This window comes from Cervus elaphus, chromosome 14 (assembly GCF_910594005.1).
Source record: "Cervus elaphus chromosome 14, mCerEla1.1, whole genome shotgun sequence".
Lineage (NCBI taxonomy): Eukaryota > Metazoa > Chordata > Mammalia > Artiodactyla > Cervidae > Cervus > Cervus elaphus.
The window spans coordinates 51,227,012-51,245,702 of NC_057828.1; the positions used below are offsets into that span (position 1 = coordinate 51,227,012).

The 18,691-nt window shown below is 50.5% G+C and overlaps 1 protein-coding gene across 4 annotated transcripts in view; it reads left to right on the top strand.

The window, feature by feature from the left end:
- Positions 1–18,691, top strand: part of CEP104 (centrosomal protein 104) — a 43,615-nt gene that overhangs the window by 16,739 nt on the left and 8,185 nt on the right. For 3 of the 4 annotated variants that reach the window (XM_043923015.1, XM_043923016.1, XM_043923018.1), the window contains exons 3-17: positions 1,511–1,684; positions 2,061–2,199; positions 3,315–3,377; positions 3,662–3,738; positions 6,513–6,681; positions 7,092–7,247; positions 8,061–8,288; positions 9,406–9,603; positions 10,272–10,439; positions 11,058–11,231; positions 12,839–13,015; positions 14,593–14,799; positions 15,243–15,350; positions 18,229–18,265; positions 18,478–18,544. In XM_043923015.1, the coding sequence (XP_043778950.1) occupies positions 1,511–1,684; positions 2,061–2,199; positions 3,315–3,377; positions 3,662–3,738; positions 6,513–6,681; positions 7,092–7,247; positions 8,061–8,288; positions 9,406–9,603; positions 10,272–10,439; positions 11,058–11,231; positions 12,839–13,015; positions 14,593–14,799; positions 15,243–15,350; positions 18,229–18,265; positions 18,478–18,544 (2,142 nt within the window). The remainder of the gene's footprint in view (positions 1–1,510; positions 1,685–2,060; positions 2,200–3,314; positions 3,378–3,661; positions 3,739–6,512; positions 6,682–7,091; positions 7,248–8,060; positions 8,289–9,405; positions 9,604–10,271; positions 10,440–11,057; positions 11,232–12,838; positions 13,016–14,592; positions 14,800–15,242; positions 15,351–18,228; positions 18,266–18,477; positions 18,545–18,691) is intronic. The other variant, XM_043923017.1, reaches the window with a different exon arrangement.

Genomic DNA, 18,691 nt, shown 5'->3' on the forward strand with positions numbered 1-18,691 from the left:
CCATGAACACGGTATGTTTCTCCATCTGTTTGTGTCCTCTTTGATTTCTTTCATCAGTGTTTTATAGTTTTCTATGTATAGGTCTTTTGTTTCTTTAGGTAGATGTACTCCTAAGTATTTTATTCTTTTTGTTGCAATGGTGAATGGTATTGTTTCCTTAATTTCCCTTTCTGTTTTTACATTGTTAGTGTATAGGAATGCAAGGGATGTCTGTGTGTTGATTTTATACCCTGCAACTTTACTATATTCATTGATTAGCTCTAGTAATTTTCTGGTAGAGTCTTTAGGGTTTTCTACGTAGAGGATCATGTCATCTGCAAACAGCAAGAGTTTCACTTCTTCTTTTCCTATCTGGATTCCTTTTACTTCTTTTTCTGCTCTGATTGCTGTGGCCAAAACTTCCAACACTATGTTGAATAGTAGTGGTGAGAGTGGGCACCCTTGTCTTGTTCCTGATTTCAGGGGAAATGCTTTCAATTTTTCACCATTGAGGGTGATGCTTGCTGTGGGTTTGTCACATATAGCTTTTATTATGTTGAGGTATGTTCCTTCTATTCCTGCTTTCTGGAGAGTTTTAATCATAAATGAGTGTTGAATTTTGTCAAAGGCTTTCTCTGCATCTATTGAGATAATCATATGGTTTTTATCTTTCAATTTGTTATTGTGGTGTATTACATTGATTGATTTGCGGATATTAAAGAATCTTTGCATTCCTGGGATAAAGCCCACTTGGTCATGGTGTATGATTTTTTTAATATGCTGTTGGATTCTGTTTGCTAGAATTTTGTTAAGGATTTTTGCATCTATGTTCATCAGTGATATTGGCCTGTAGTTTTCTTTTTTTGTGGCATCTTTGTCTGGTTTTGGAATTAGGGTGATGGTGGCCTCATAGAGTAAGTTTGGAAGTTTACCTTCTTCTGCAATTTTCTGGAAGAGTTTGAGTAAGATAGGTGTTAGCTCTTCTCTGAATTTTTGGTAGAATTCAGCTGTGAAGCCATCAGGTCCTGGGCTTTTGTTTGCTGGAAGATAGCATGAGGTTTCTGATGGCTGTGTACCTTCTGAGCAAAACTGATGCTCCAATGGGGACAGCCATAGGCTTCTCCTCCAGGCTGCTGAGTGAGCGTGAGAGGCACTCACGACGTATTGCTCGTTGCTCACTCCACTCAGGATTCTGTAAAGCGAGGGGTTTCTTCAAGTGTGTGGTTCCAGCGGGAAATCCTCTGGCTCACTTGGACAGCCTCTTGTTTATCTCTTGTGTTTATCTCATGATAAACTTTGGGTTTCATTTCAAACCACAAACTAGCTGCTCCAAGTTTGATTCACTCTGGCGGCCCAGCAGACCCCACTCTGAGTTCCAGCTGTGACTAGAAGGCTTTGAAAGGGCCAGGACCGGGACCCTTACAGCATCAGAACCCACAGAGCTGCCCCGTTACCTGGACACGTGGGCGGGTACTGCCTGAAACCCTCCATGGTGATCCTGCAGGAAAAACAGGACTGTGCTTGCTTTCAGGTTTTGCCAGTTCCCACAAGAAATTGTTCTTCAGATGGTGGAGCGATGTCGAATAAGGAAGCTGCAGCTGCTCGCGCATCAGTACATGATCCCCAGCAAAGTTGAGTTCTACATCAGTGAGAGCCTGCCCGAGTACTTCACCCCGTATCAAGCAGAGCGGTTCCGGAGGCTTGGGTAAGGGTGGAATTTAGCATGTATGGTGGGGATGTCTAGCCTGAACAATTCTGGCTCAAAGTGGGTAAACACTGCAGCATCGCCCCTTGCCGTGGCGCTTGCTCACACACTTCTGCACACCTGCCGCATGCCGAGCGTCTTCTTTGCTGAGCAGCGTTCCCACTGATCGGTGGTGTTCAGGCTGCTTTTCAGATGCAGAACTTGTCTGGCAAACGCTGTTTAGCATTTGACTTCTGGACTTTGCCCAAGGTTTTTTGTTTTGTTTTGTTTTTTCATTCCAAGCCTAACTTTCCTTGAAACCTGTGGAGTTCAGTGGGAGCCAAGGGCAGCACATTTCTACACTGACGTGGTTCCACAGTTGTGTTCTTTCTTTCAGCTATGTGTCTCTCTGTGACAATGAGAAGACAGGCTGCAAAGCCCGGGAACTGAAGTCGGTGTATGTGGATGCAGTGGGGCAGTTTCTGAAGCTCATCTTTCACCAAAACCACGTCAACAAGTACAATGTGTATAACCAGGTGAGACGCATGGGCCTGCCCCTCAGTGGTGTCACCCTTCATAAAAGCACCTGGACTCTTCCTTCAAGGTGGTGTCTGTGGGACAGTGCTAGGCTCTCTGGAGCTGTTCCTCCAATTCAGAGCCACCAGTCACCTGTGGCCGTGTACACTGGGGGCGTGACTGGTCCACGGGCATGGGCTGTGTGTGTCACCCAGACTCTGTAACAAGATGAGACATTTTGGATGTATTAAGTTTAAATATATTGTTACAATCGATTTTATCTGTTTCTTTTAAACTTTTTTTTACCCTGCCAACTAGAAAACTTAAAATTATCTATGTGGCATCATATTTCTATTGGACGACACTGTTCTAGGTAGACTTTTGTAAGGTAAATCCCCTGATGGAAATTGGGAAGGTGGTTTCATGTGGCATGCAGTTCAGAATCTCTCTGGTTCCCTTTCTGTTGCTTTGGCATAATTAACACAGTGGAAATCAGAGGTGTCAGAGCAGTCTTGTTAATTGAAGCAGATATTTATAACACTCCTTGCCCCTTCCAGAGGCATGCAAGTGTTCCAGCCAGTCAGAGTTTATGCTGAGCAGATGAGCTGGAGGGGGGTCTGAGACAGAGTCAGGTGCCTTGTCCATACATGACAGCAGAGTCCTGAACCATCTCTTTCCTCCACTTCATCTCTTTGTTCACCAGGAGTTCCTTGGGTTTTAGCTCAGCCTCAGTGAGTCTTTGCTGGGGCATGTCACAGGAGAATCACAGCCTCGGACAAACTGAGCTATGTTAATGTCGGTTTTCATTCATTGTCTAACTTACCACCATCAGGTAGATATGAAGATATGATCCCATTCTTAACTCAGGTGGATGTTTCAATATAAGGCTGCATTAAAACTTTGTTAATGTTTTAACACCCTTCAAACATTAAAATAGTTACTTGGTTTAACATTAGAATATTATATAATTTGAAAATCATTAGTAATTCTATGTTAGCATGGGATTTTGCAGTTAGTGCATTTACATGTGCATCATCCCATTTGATGCATGAATATTGATGAATCAGAGTGTTATAAAGGGGCTAAGTCCTGTGTAACATTTACACTTAATTTCCGTTGGTGAATTCTCTCTTAGGTTGCTTTGGTTGCAGTAAATATCATTGGAGACCCTGCAGACTTTGGCGATGAAAGCAATATTGTAAGTTTGGGAAGTTTCATTCCTAAAGAGAGACATTTATTTCTAACAAGGAAGGGTCATTCATTTTTGTCACAAAAGTGTCATCCTATAAATTTTCACAGAAGTGTCTGGTGACCAGCTCGCAGGTGATTTTTCAGCAGCTGTTGTTTTTAACTTTCCTTTACTCGAGAAGTTTAGTTGTCCCTCCAGCAAACGGGATCACCGAAGCCCCTTCATATCATATCATCTGTTTGTTTTATGTTGTTCCTTTTTCCTCTGAGATACTAAGCAGAACTTCCCCACAGACCTCCAGAGAGAAGCTGATTGATCACTACCTGGGGCACAATGCAGAGGACCCAGCTCTTGAAGGAACTTGCTCTGGGTAAGAGCCCCGCCCGCCCCAGGCTGTAAACTTCTGTGACTTCCTCCCTTGAAGCCAGCTCTAAAGGACCCTGGACTCAGGGGCCCCAAAGTGCAGTCTGGAGCTGAATAAGCCACTGATGGGATTGTTGTAAATACACTGCAGATTAAGGTCACCCTTCTGTTTAGCACATCTTCATTCGGCACCCTTCAGAGAGGACTTCATTTCCTGTGTGGTTCAGTATCACCAAACAAAAGAGCCATCAGCCATCCTTTGATGTTTTAGTGGCACAGGTAAATTCATAGACGGAATAATTGGCCAAGATGGTCAGTTACTGAGCTTCACCTTCCCTCTACTCAGCTTCAGTCCTTAAGGGAGTGAGACCTGCCCATCTCATTAGGTTCTCCTGAGCGCCTCTCCACACTCTGCATGCACACAGTTGTGCAGACTTAGCCATCCCGCTGCCTCTTTAGCAGGTCAGGAGGGCAGAGCTGAGGATACAGCTCTTTCCTCCCTACGTCCCGGCACATCTCTGGGACCGAGTCCTCAGCACCCTGCCTAACACCACCTGGCCTAAAGAGAAAGGAATTCAAGATGACACCCAGGACCCCATCTCTGACAGCAGCTCCCCCAGAGTGAAAGGATAAGATGCTTAGAAAAGATAAAGTGCCTAGATATTAGTAGATGCTATCTGCCCATGACCTTGGTGTGGGTGGTTCCATGCTCATGTGCACATGGTCAGAGCAGCCGGCTCTTCTTTATGCACCAAATGTGGGAACGATTCTCTGCCCTGTCGCTCGGAGCCATGGCGATACCAGTCATGCTCCCGGCAGACCGTGAACCCAGCCCCTGCAGGCCTAGGCCTCCCGGGCCCCGCAGCCCAAGTGAGAGGCGGGCCAGGGATCGCCTCAGGTGGTGGTGCGTGTGGGACCTTGGAGTGGAGGCCACGCTTACAGCTCAGTGTGTAAGAAGGCACAGTACAGAGCGACCCATCCCACCCACACAGGCCACGCCTCGGTTCCCAGTCTGCTGGACGCCTCCCCTTGTCAGGTGGGCACGAGGAGCACCGGGGGGGGGCGGCGGGCCCTGACAGCAGGTACCATCTCCGCTCCCTTCAGCGTCGCGGTGGCCCCACCTGCGGCTCTGCCCTCGTGAACAGAGATGACCAAGCCCACTGATGGCTTAGTATCTCTGATAAAAGCCCTCTGGGGAATGGTGGCTTCTGTTTAAATCAGTTCTTCTTCAAGTTAGCCATGGGGGACAGCAGACTGCGGCTTCCTGTCCTGCTACACCCCCACCCAGGGTTTTCCTGAAGGTGAAGTGAGGTCTTGACAGGTCACAGGCTGCACCTGAGGCTGAGTCCACCGGCACCGCTGGGGCATAGTGGGTGGTGGGCTCTGCTGACGCTGGGTGTTCCAACATCATCTCGTCCTTTGTAGGGTTCTATAGTGGAATGAAGTGTTGGTTTCATCTCTGGAACTTCAGGGCAGAGCAAGTTAGATTTGAGAATATGGTGTGTATTTAGGTAAAAATAATCACCATGACCTTGGGGACATGGAGACATGCTGCTGGTCCGTCCTCACTGAGGTTAACAGAGGTGCCACAGCCACCATGCCTGCTGCTGTGCCCACCACTACCTGAGTCAAGGCATGTGGAAGTAGGATGATGTAGGACAGGTAGGACATGGTCCTCTGTCCTGCTTGAATTTATCATTAATCAACTAAACTTATGACAGATAACATCTTTAATAAATTTCCCAGTGCACAAGGACCCCCAAGTCAAAGTTAACAGGCAGTGTCTTTCTGCATCTGATGCCACAGATGGGGAGGTTCTGAACCATGTCCCTAACTCTTCTGTTGAGGAGTTAGATCGGTGTCATGGCTCTGGACATCAGGCCCAGGATCTGCTGTCCTATCATAGAACTAGGAGGAAGGAATGGAGGTAAGAGTTCATGAGAAACAGGTCATTCAGATCACATTTAGGTCATTTATTCCAGAAAGGATCTTTCTGTTCTGCAGAACCGGATGGTGTTGTACAGTTAGACACTTTGAAGTACAAGCCCAGTGGCAGCATCATTAATGCTTGTCACTGTTACTGTGGCATGAAATGGAAGCGTGGACTCAGCCTGGGTCCCCCCAAATCAGCCTCTGCAGGGCCAGGGCCTAGTCATGGCTGGCTCTGATGTTGGTTTCCCAAGGCTCCAAATGATTCATGAGCCGATTCTCGTGCACTGTCCTGTCCCAGCACCCAGAGCAGAGCTGGGCACAGTCTGCATTTGAGATACCTGTTGAATGAGTGAGTGAGTGAATGAAATGAGTGAATATTAATGAGTGCATGAGTGAGAGAGTGAATGTGTGGGGAAAGAGTTGAGTAAATGAGTAAGTGAGTGAATGAGAATAAATGAGCGGGTGATGGATGAGTGAGTGAGTGAATGAGTGCATGAGTGACGTGAAGGAGTGAGTGAATGAGAATGAATGAGCGGGTGATGGATGAGTGAGTGAGTGAATGAGTGCATGAGTAACGTGAACGAGTGAGTGAATGAGAATGAATGAGCGGGTGATGGATGGACGAGTGAGTGAGTGAGTAAGTGCATGAGTGAACGTGAAGGAGTGAGTGAATGAGACTGAATGAGCGAGTGATAGATGAGAGAGTGAGTGAGTGAATGAGGTTTGTCCTCAGGAAATGCCATAGGGGCAGGAGCTGTCCATCTTTAGCCCTGAGTGTGGGGGGAGCACCTCCCCCGCAGAATCACATAGATTAAAACTGGCTCTAAAATACTCTATTCTTTCCTGTAGGAAGTCTGATTATATCTCTCCACTAGACGACTTAGCCTTTGACATGTACCAGGACCCAGAAGTGGCACAGATCATCCGCCGGTTAGACGAACGGAAGCGCGAGGCCGTGCAGAAGGAGCGCTACGACTATGCCAAGAAGCTGAAACAAGCCATCGCTGACTTGCAGAAGGTACTGCCTCTGGGGAACAGAGCTCCTCTGTCACCCACGATAGGCTTTGTGTCTGATTACCCTGGCGCCTGCCCAGAGAAGGGGCCAGGCCTCCGAAGGCCACGGGGTTAGCGTGGATTCAGGGGTGTAAGCAGATGAGAGAGACCACGAGCACATAGTCCTGCAGAGCCCTCCTCAGGACCGCGTGCCATCTGAGGCAGCAGGAAGCTGAGATGCTTAAACGGCTGTGAGTTTGCAGGTGCCCCGAGCGTTGCAGGTGACCATGGCCAGTTCCCTCCATTCCCTGTGTCCTTCCCCTGTCTCCCGGATGTGAGGGTGGTCACCCACACCGTCCTTGAAGCATTAACTTTGAAACGGTCTCTGCGCTGGGCACAAGTCTGTGAAACAAGAGCTGATGCTGTATGCTCCAGGTGGGGGAGCGCCTGGGCAGGTACGAGGTGGAGAAGCGCTGTGCTGTGGAGAAGGAAGACTACGACCTGGCCAAGGAGAAGAAGCAGCAGATGGAGCGCTTCCGCAGCCGCGTGTACGAGCAGCTGCAGCTGCATGAACTGGTGGACGCTGAGCCGGTAGGCAGGGCCTGCAGCGGGGCCCAGGGTCAGGGGCTGGGAGCGCTGTTCTCGGGATCCACGTGGTAGGCGTCGGGCTCAGCCTTGACAGAGGACTGCAGCTGTGCACATGGGGCAGGTCAGCAGAGAAGCCTCCCTGCAGCTGGCTGTGTCTCCTGTTGGCAGCCCCGCCCGTGTGGTCCTGGGGAGCACAAGAAGAGGGGCCCCCAACAGCTTGGGCCAGTAGGGGAGGGTCCTGTGTCCAGACCCGTGTTCCAGGCCAGGAGACAGGCCCGGCGCCCAGGGGACAGCACGGGGAGTGCAGGCTCTGGCTGTCCCTGCTGGCCCCTGGCCCCACTCCACCCGCCCCGCTCTGTGGTCTCAGACTCATTCCTCAGCCTCCCTTGGCCTCAATTTCCCCATTGTTTCCACGGCTGTGAGAGCAAGGAACCTGAGAGGTGGTCGTTTGCCCAAAGCACTTTCCACCAGCCCAGCACTTGACCACAGCTGAGTCCACTGCACTGGTTAGAGTGACATGAAGTAGTCTGCTCTGCAGACACATAGGGACCAGCACCGGCCGTGTGGGTCCAGCCCAGGTGCCCCCTGCCCACCTGCAGCCTCCGTGCTGCAGCGCCCACTGTGTGGGCAGCCACCCTCTTCTGGTGCTGTCACTTGAGTGGTCCACACGGTAACTTCAGGCAGTTGGGGGCCATGACGTGGGCCTTGTTAGTGCAGCTTCCACCTTGTGTCTTCCCAAGCCAGTGCTCCCCTGGAGAACAAGGCGGGCTCTGTGTGGCGGGGACCCTGGGAGCTGAATGGCCCATTTTCCCCCAGATGAGAAGGCCTCTCGACCTGCCCCTGCAGCCCCTGGCCTGTCCCAGCAGCCCCCACCACCAGCCACCCATGCGATCCCTGCCACAGCCAGAGGAGAGGGTGACAGAAAACCGGCGTGCGGACCCTTTCCTTCAGGAGAAGCCTTCATCACACCGCCTGGACATGTCTCCTCAGCGTCTTACAGTGGACCGGCCACCTCCCGCTACTGAGCCCCCTCCCAAGACCCACGTAGGTAACTCAGGTTCCCGCCGTGGGCAGGCATGGAGGCCCTGTGTCCTGTGGGGGCTTTCCTAGGAAACGAGTGTATTCGGGAACAAAAGTGGCGGGGGGGGCCCCTTTCCCGCCCTGCATCCAGGAATACCACCAGTGACTGAGACTGCCTCCTCTGAGCCTCTGCTACTCTCTTTGCAAAGACCTGATGTGTGGGAGAGGGTGTTTCTGGGAATGAGTGAGGTTCCCACCCTGACTGGACCTCAGCAGAGCCTCAGGACAAGTCATGTACGAGGCCGTCCCTGTTCGAGCTGCCTGTGTGACAGATGGCAGAATGCCTGTTTCCAGTGGGTTACTGGCGTTTATAACTGGGAGTCTTAAGAGTCCACGTGGGTTTCAGGGTTGGTTTGATTCCTATCTTGCGGGTCCATTTTCTTGGTTCCAGATGCCCTCTCAGTGGCCTGGACCTGTCCCGGGGGCCTCAGCTTCCGGTCTGTACATTATGCCATCGGGGAGGTGGGGGAGGGTGGGTGGCACCTGTCCCACTCTGAGCCCATCCCCAGGCCCCAGGTTTACCCTGGTTAGACCAGCCTCATCACCTGCCAACCTCATTGCTCATGTGGGTCACCAAGGACAGGCCCCAGGAGGCCTTCTGAGGGCTATAGGTTTGCAGGCTCTGAACAGAAGTGACAGAAGGACCCACGGCTTCTGCCACCTGTGTTAGTGCAGGGCTGCTGGACAATGGATGCGTTCAGAGGAGGCTTGATAATTAGAAGTAAACTAACGAACTGAGAAAATACCAGAGATCTTTCCAGAGGAAGAATATAATAACTTTTACTCTAGTGGTCTGCTGGCAGTTGAAATCTCTAGTGGTTAAGCAGTAATTGCAGCAGAATCTAGATAGCTTCTTGATTAAGTCTGTAACAAGCTTAGAAGGGAGTAGAAACTCCTGTCTGATTTTTTTCAGTTACACCCTATTCATTAATTATTCTAACCTGATGAAACTGATACTTCAGCAAAATACCATCGTTCAGACCGGACACGTCCCAAGCAGTCAGCCTGTGGGTGTAGGTGGGGATCAGCATGCGAGGAGGGACCCCACGCCAGGCCCTGCAGCTGCCCTGTCCTCCCACAGCCCGAGTCCCTGCCCTACGATGAACGGCCTCTCCCCGTGACCCGCAAGCAGCTTGGGGTGGCAGTCTCCGAGGCAGAGAAGAGGGACGCGCTTGGCGATGAGGCTTGCAGGGCAGACACCACAGGCGAGCCAGAGCCCCTGACAGAGAAAGCCTTGCGGGAAGCCAGCTCTGCTGTGGACGTGCTGGGAGAGGCCCTGGTAAGGAAGGAGGCCGACGGCGGGCGGGGCGGGCGGCTCCGCAGGGCTCCCGGCCCTCTGCCGGTCCCACCTGTGTCCTCACTGTCCAGTGGGAAAGTCCTAATGATCAGTCATCACATGGGACAGCACAAGCATCAGCTAGGATTTCAGGTCTCCTGATGGCATCCCTTTGAGCCTGGCCTTTGTTTCTATATATTTTTCTGTTTTAATTATTTGCTCACACACTACACTGTGGAGGATCCTAGCTCCCCAGCCAGGGATTGAACCTGCATCCTCTGCACTGGCAGGTAGACTCTTAACCACTGGACCACCATGGACATCCCAGTCAGGGCCTTTCCTTGTGGTGCTCACAGGTCTGGGGCCCGGCCCCAGCTCCTGCGCAGAGCCCTGCTGGCTCCAGGGTCAAGGACAGCAGAGTACAGAAAATACCAATGCATCATTGGCCTAGAAAAGTTCTCCTGCTGGAGCTTTTAATGCTGTCCATGTTTTAATGGACACAGACTTAAAACTTTCCACGCTAGGAGCAGTCTTTCTCCAAACCCATGTACCCGGAGGGTGGAGGTCCTGTGTTTAGAAAAGCTGTGTCTTGTTGAAACAGACCAAAGCCAGGGGTGCTGGGGTGGGGACAGGACTGACCGCCCACCTGAAGGCTGCCCCTGCCCTCCCAGGTGGCCGGAGCCTACTCCAGGACGTGGTCGCACCGGGAGGATGCGCTCCTCACCCTGCATAAGCAGCTGACAGACACGCCCCTGGGGACCCCAAAAGAGGACCTGAAGAGCACGCTGAGGGCTGCCGTCTTCCTCGTCAGGAGAGCCATCCGCGACATCGTGACCCCAGTGAGTTCCGCCACCCCGCGGGGGCCCCCATGTCTGCCGAGAGCTGCCGGGCCGTCCCCTGGAGGTCAGGGTAGCCCGGGAAGCAGCCTGGTCCCCTCACTGTCATCACCAAGCACGAGGTCACTTGGGATGAAGACCTTGAGTAAGAAACCCAGTCGCTCTGTTCCCATGGGCCGTGCCCTCTGGCCTTGTGTACGCAGAGGCCTGGCCACCATACTGTTCACGCTATGTTCACATGTTTGATCTTCCTGACACCTGAGGAGCTTGGAGTTACCGGTGAATTTTCCTAACGCTGACAGGGCCATAAGAATGAACATCCCCAGTCACACCATTGTCTGCATTCACACAAGACCCTATGCAGTTCAGCAGAAACGTCATCCCCTCGGTCTCACGGGGAGGTGTCGGAGACCTCGTATCACACGGAGTTGAGCCCGTGCCCTCTGTGTGCAGGCAACTGTGCTCACAGTTGGCAGTTGGCAGTTGGCCGTTTTCTGTCCTTCAGACAGCGTGTAGTTTTCAGCATAATGTTCCTGTTGATTACTGAGAGTAAATTTCATATTTCCTTTCAGTGGAATTGAGTTAAGAGTGACTCATCCATGTTTATCACTTTTTTCTTAGGTCTTTCAGGCATCTTTGAAACTGTTGAAAATGATAATTACACAGTATATTCCTAAACACAAACTGGGCAGGCTTGAGACGGCTCACTGTGTGGAAAGGACGATTCCTGTCTTGCTCACGAGAACTGGAGACTCTTCTGCTCGCCTCCGTGTTATGGCTTCTAATTTTATTCAGGTACAGATTTCCCCGGGATGTTTGAAGTCGTCAATAATAAACACATAACCGGAGATACTTGACTTTCTTAGTATAATACCTTACAAGGTCCCGTCTGCTCAAGCCGACCATAGGTTATGCCGTGTGATTCACCATCATAACTTCCTTCTCCTCTGACCCAGCGAAATGCTGCCTTAAACATGGCTACAGTATACAGTTTTTCTTTGTTTCTCTTATTTAACATAGGCTTTTAATTTTTTTAATAAATAAAAATATATAGAGAGCCAGACCAGGATAGAAAAGTGGAGTTAAAAAAAATAATAATCATGTCACAGTCTTGATGAAGTGTTTTATTTCCACCAACACGCCTCCTCTGGCCTGGGCCCTGGGGGAGCCGAGGCAGAAGTGAGCCGCTGGGAGTCTGGGGCCCACGCTGAGCCAAGCAGCACAGGACTGTGCTTTCCTCTCTTGTCAGGAATCCATCTGGGCCAGGGGGCCTCAGGTTAAGGTGCAGCTATCTGTGAGCCCCTCCGAACGTGAACCCAGTGCCATGAGCAGGCCGGTTTTCTAGGGAAGGAAGCCAAATCTTCCATAATTCCTCCACCAGGAAGAACCACCGATCTTGTTTTATTTAACGAACTAAAACATTCAGGGAAAATGAGTGAGTGGTATTATTTGGGGGAACTCTTTCAAAGGATGCATTGAACATGCCCCTAATTATTTTAAAGCCACGTTCACCTCTGGGACGGCAGTGGTGCTGAGTGTCCTCCGCATGCGGGCATTCCCATCCTGCACCAGCCTCCGACGGCCTATGCCAGGTTGCCATGTGCGTCCCCACGTGCGCGGCATCTGTGTGTCCCAGGAAGGTCAATGTTCCTGCTGCTCTCGGGGGCTCCCCTCCCTCCTCCTCCTTCCCATTGGTGGGAAGGGAGACCAACCACTCGTGGGCCCAGAGCCAGAGCTAACAGTGCTGCCAGAATGAGAAGGTGTTTGGGTCTGTGGCCACATACCTGCTAAAAACAGACTTCTGTCTATTACAGCTCATGTTTCATCAACATTTTATCATTTCTTCAGTCTTTTCCTTTAATATTTTATCATTTTTTCTTTTTCTGCATTTGGCTAGTTAAGTGATGAATATCTTAATTATAGAAAGACTTGTGTGGAGACAACAGAGCGTGTGGAGGCACTTACCCTCTTTCATCTCAACCCATCAGGGATCAGTTCATCTGAGTATATGCCTGTTACACGCTTGGCTATAGTTTAAAAATACTGAAATGGAGGTTCTTACAGCAAGACTAATTTCTTTTAGCATTTTGGAAATTAGAAAATATTTTTCTTGAGGTTGTGAGATCCTGAGAAGAGAACTAAGGTTTTAATCACACTTTCTGTAAAGCTTTAATTCATCTCCAAGTGATCATGGTTCTTATTTCTGATGATTCAGGCTTTTATTCTTAATTGTTATCATATCTTAAATAGAAATAGGAGCTTACAGACGAATGACTTTACTGTCGTTTGTCACTGTCATTTTTTATTTCCCATTTTTTTCCTCAGTGTTTACTTTACGGCTGGCAATAAGTTACACCTCACATTTTCCGGTAAAACTTAGCAGATGCTGTTGGTCTCTCTAGGAGATAGCCTTGTTTAAGGAAGTGAAGTCTCTCCAGGTCATCCCATCTTACCTGGTCCAGCCACTGAAAGCCAACTCCTCAACTCACCTGGCCATGAGCCAGATGGCACTGCTGGCGCGACTGCTGCGGGACCTGGGCACGGAGGGCGCGGGCTTCACCGTGGACAGTGTGATGCGGGTGAGCGCCCTGGGGTGGCCACCACAGCCAGGCCCGCGCTGGTGGCTGGAGCGCGTGGGTGTCTGGGGAGTGCTAGCTGCAAGTCAGTGGCGGGTGGGGTGGGGAGGCGTGATTTCAGAACGTCCCTGCTTCCTCTGACACATGTGGGCACTGGAGCCTGCTGCACTTCTGCTTCGCCTGGTGAACACAGAACAGGAGGGGGACCCCAGATTTAAGAGTGGGCAGGAATGCCGGGGTGACTCAGTGACAGACGCCCCCAGGGCGGGAGGACCTCATGGGAGGTGACAGATGGGAGGAAGCATAGATGAGTGGGCTGGGGAGGTGGGAGGTCACCATCCCAGGTAGGGGGTGGCAGGTTCCTTGCAGTCAGAACGTCTCAAGGTTCTTACAGGGATTGAGGATGACAAGGTCCAGGGTAAAACCTGGCTGGGCTGGTGGGGACAGGAAGTGAGGAAGAGAGACCAGTGCCTGAAAGGCCATTATGTGTGGGAACGTTGGTGTGTTGTGATAGGTTCACGTGACCCTAAAGCACTTAGGATGGATGGATCGGATCCTTCATCTACTTCAAGGTCACGTACAGATCCTGAAAAAGGAACATTGAATAAGTAATAAGTGTCAGAATGTTAAGCATAGTGAGCCATTTATGTATGTGTGTGCTCAGTCATGTCCCACTCTTTGCAACCCTGTGGACTGTAGCCCACCAGGCTCCTCTGTTCATGGGAACTCTCCAGGTAAGAATACAGGAGCGAGTTACCATTTCCTCCTCCAAAGGGTCTTCCCAACCCAGAGATCAAACCCACATCTCTTGTGTCTCCTGTGTTGGCAGACAGATCCTTTACTGAGCCACCTGGGAAGCCTATTTATGATACCAAACAAAAGCCTGTGTGCACCACCACACACACACACACACACACACACAGCACGTAGGCTGTGCAGCTAATGAGAATGTCTGGGCCTTGCGTGTCCTCCAGCTTCAGGGACTGATGCCTGTGAGGGGGAGGGGGCAGGTGGAAGCGGCAGGGAGCTGGGGAGACTTCCAAGGGGTCTTGTGCAGTGGTCCTAGCGTTCTGTTTCTTAGAAAGAGCTGAAACAGACACGCCTTGTAATACTTAGTTTATGGGAGGATATAACTCTAAAACTGCCATTTATTGTCTGAAGTAGGAGAGAGCAAAACAATAATTGTATACACAAGTTCCAGTATAAAATAAGTGAGGGAAACTCTGCATCTTAGTAGCTGGAATTCTGTGGGCAATGTCTTCTTTGTTTTTCAAGTGTTTATATTGCCCCTATGTTTGGGCTTTCTTGGTGGCTCAGATGGTAAAGAATCTGCAGTGTGGGACACCTGGGTCCGATCCCTGGGTTGGGAAGATCTGGTGGAGAAGGAAATGGCTACTCACGCCACTATTCTTGCCTGAAGAATCCCATGCACAGAGGAACCTAGTGTGCTACAGTCCACGGGGTCGCAAAGAGTTGGACATGACTGAGCGACTTAACACTATGTTTCTTCTACGCCAGAAGAACTAAACGTGGCTGTTTTACAACTGAGCCACACGAGCGCGTCCTGGCCCTCTTCTCAGTTTTCAGTGCAGGCCCTGGAGCACAGGGTGCGAGAGGTGCGTGAGGCGGCCGTGGGGATGATCCTGGACCTGTACGCGCAGCACCGGGCCCTAGTCCTAGAGTACCTCCCGCACGACGACAGCGCCACTCGCAGGAACGTCCTCTACAAAACGATCTTTGAGGGGTTTGCCAAAATAGACGGCAGACCCACAGATGCCGAGATGAGGGTGAGCTAACTTTCCCAGAGTTATGATTTGACTCCATGTTTAAGAAGTGATCTGGTGCCAGAGTAAACTGACGCATGTTTCAAGAAGCTGCATGGACACGGGGGACACGGAGGTCCTTGTTCCTCCACTGTGTCTGTGAACAGGGGTGGTGGTGGCCTCATATGAGGGCATCCTCAGGTTTATCCATAGTAGACATTTAGCACCACTTGTTCACCAACTAGGCTCAGTATAAAATATAAATTTTATATTTAATTAAAAAAAAAAAACAGTAAACATTTATTAGATGAACCTGGTGGATCTTTCTCTTAATCCTAGTTATATATTTCGAACGTCTTAGTGAGGATTGTAATGTATGAGAGACATAATATATATGCTATAGCTTATCACTCAATTTCGAAGGCTACCCTAAAAATCATTTCTAATGGAAAATCTTTCCATACCAGGCACAGAAAAGAGCTGCTGCCGAAGAAGCGGAAAAACGAAAGAAAGAAGAAATCAAGGCTTTGCAAGGGCAGTTGGCGGCCCTAAAGGAGATGCAGGCTGAAGTCCAGGTTGGCAGGAGTCTCTGTCTCTCACCCTTGTGCTCTTGGTCAAAATCCTGTGAGCGGTTATTTCCTTAGATAAATGAACAGCGAGCTTGGTCTGCTTTTCGTGGGATTCTGTAACAGACATCTTTATTCTTTGTTGTTTCTTCAGTGAGTTCAGGGGGAAATAAAAGGAATCCCCTGCTGAATCATCTGCTCTTCATTCCTGTCGGGGATGAAACGCACTGCTGGCCTGGCTGTGTTTAGAGAAGACAGGACACTTGGGCCTGCAGGAACTTGTGGGCGGGCGGGGGGTGGACGGGCGAGGACAGGTCCCCCACCCACAGGTCCTTGCCTCCTTCAGAGGCTAAGGAGGAAAATAAGCTTGACTCGAAGGTCTACCTTCCTTGTGCAGGAAACAGAAGGTTTCAGGCAGACACTTCCATCAGGAAGCCCTAGTCCCCATGCACAGGGGATCAGACAGCATTTGGTCCCGTGGAAGTGTGTCCCTTCTGAAGGGCCTGCCTCTGTGATTTACACACGTGTTGTCATGTGCTCCCTTCGGCAGCACATATACACGCGTGTCTTCACTCTGGCTTTCGTGGTTACGTCCTTCAGGTGACAGTAAGAGGGCAAGGGCATGGGCATCTAAGCTGGCTACACAGCCGAGGAGTTCCCAGTTGTGTCCACAGCGGGTCTCCTGAGAAGTGTTCTGACCACTGCTTTGTAAAAAAGAATAATAAGTGGCTAAGAATGGTGAAAAGGAAAGGAAGCATGGCAGAATACGTGTCGAAGTGCCTGTGACAGAGGGTGACAGTGACGCTAGCGCGTCAGAATCCATGAGAAGAGCAGGAACACAGCCCCCTGGCCGGAACAGGGAGGAGGCCCGTGCCCACAAGGGACCTTCCTGGACAGTCAGCGGCCCCTGAGGCCTCCTGGAGCAGGCCAGGCTGCTGCTGCTTCTTCCCAGCACGATACTGATACAGATGCGGAAACCGCGCAGAGAGCTAAGTGCTCACACGAGGTCAGGAGCTGGAGGTGGCTGAGCTCCGCCCCTTCCATCTTACAATAGCGGGGGTCCAGCCACCGTGGCCCCCGTCACAGTGCCTTGGGGGCTTGCTGAGGTCACAGGCTGTGTCCCCGCAGTGTCTGTGGTCACGGCACGAGGGTGCCCATCCCCCACCTCCCCCGGAGCACCCTCACTGGCTCCTCTGTGTGCTTCAGTGTTTGCTGAGCACTTGCAATGCACCCACCCTTCTTGGGCTCCAGAGGTGCCCCAGGACCACACCGCACGGGCCCCTATCCTTGTCCTGAGATGACTGCTAATGGCGTCTCACAGGAGAATGACAATTTTTTTTTTTAGTTTTTATTATTGTAAAATATATATAAAATTTACCATTTTAACCATTTTTAAGGTTACAGTTTTGTGCCTTTAAGCACATTCACCTCATTGTGTAACCACCACCACCACCCGTCTCCAAAACTTTTGAGAATGGCAGAATATTTTTAAACCACCTGATTGCTCATGAGTTTTAGGGAAAAGATGTAAATTACTAATCAGTTTTCTAATCTGTTCAAAGCATAGATTAAGGTAAAATTTATAACTAAAATTTCACTTTGGTCATAATTTGTTTCCCTGCAAAATGTACTAACCCGTCATTACCTAGAACCCATCTATATAAGTTTACGTTCTCTAGATATGTGTATAAATCATGTGAACCCCATTTGCAAGTTCAATATCAATCTATTAAGTCTGTCCCTAGCCCTAAAATAGTATTTTTTGTGTGGTTTTTATGTTCAGAAATTAAGTTTGAAAGAAGTTCCTTACTGTCATGTAAACTGTGATTTTCTACTATCACGATAGACAGTGTCTATACAGCGCACTTAAGGCTATCGATAGGGGACTGGCTTGTCTCTGTTCTGTGAAACTGCAAGCCCTTGTGAGACACCCTTCCCCTGGGCCAGGGCAGCAAGCAGCCCAGGCTGGCAGGTCTAGCAGCTCAGGTCGAGCAGACTGGCCGGTGCGAGAGGAAAGCCTGGGGCGGGAGGAGCTCCTGGAGGCTGATGCAGAAGCCACCAGGGCTTTTGAGCGGAAGTGAATCCCTTACTAGGGTATGATGGGTCCCTCTGGCCCATGTACTTGAGATGGTGACAAGGGCAGGCCTCTGGGTGTGTGAAAGCAGAGCCTGCAGGCTGGCTGATAGGCTGGGGCCAGGCCACATGGGGAGCGGAAGGAGGAGTGACGTGTCCAGGTTTCCTGACTGTGCAGGGCTCCACGCCAGAGGCTGCAAGGGCACGGGCATGGGCGTAGCACAGGGCAGGGGGGTGGGAGCAGGAGTTTGGTCTGGTTAAGTCACGTTCACGTGACATCAGAGACCCGAGTACGTTCTGAGCAGCAGAGAGGCCAGCTGACAGGACAGACATCCAGGTCATGAGCACAGAGGTGGGCGTCCAGCCTGGAACTGAACAAGGGCACCTTCAGGATCTGAACAGACAGACGGGGGGTGGAGTGAGTCCCAGAGGAGCGGGGGGCACCCTGGGAGCCCAACTAAGAAGAGCCTAGAGGAGCGGGGTGGGGAGCCACATGCCTCCAGGAGCCCACGGAATGTCCCACAGGGGACACCAGTGGTGAGCAGGTGACCCAGAGGAGAGTTACGTGGCCTTGACAAAGACTAGTTTCCATGGAGACAGGGCAGGAGCCTCGAGGGAGGGGCCATGGAGGAGCAGGACGAAGGAGATGATGTAAGGTCAAGTGTGAGTGACACTTTCAGACAAGTGTGTTGTTTGTGGATGGAAATTCTGCCTCAGACCCTGAGGTCACACTTTGAGGATCACACTGAATCCTGGATAGACTCTTATAGGCACTGCAGCCACCTGACCTGAGCCTTCTGTGTTTGTGTTTTAGGAAAAAGAGAGTGAAGCTACGAAGGCCAAGAACCAGGGTACGTAGAATGCACATCGTGAAAACCCTGCATGGAAACTACCTCTGTGTATTCAGCAAACGTCTTCGTCTCAGACGCTGCAGAGCGAAGTGTAAAACATTGCCGGTTACTAACTTGTACTTTTAAACTGAATTTCATATCCAGCTGGTTACTAAAACTGTGAAAGTAGTTTTCTACAAAAAATTACTTAAATAGTTTTCTAATTTCTTTAGACACTCAAGAAAGGAAAGCAGCCCCACCAAACGCTCCAGAAATTCCAGATAACCACTATTTAGACAAGTGAGTAGAGCCACCTCTAACCCACTGTGGGGTGGTTAGAGGGACCAACCACATGAAAACACTGTGAGACAGATAATACCCTCCCTGGCTCATTAGGGTTCCGTGAACTGACTGGCTCTTTTCAGTGACTTCAGAAACTTGGGAAGG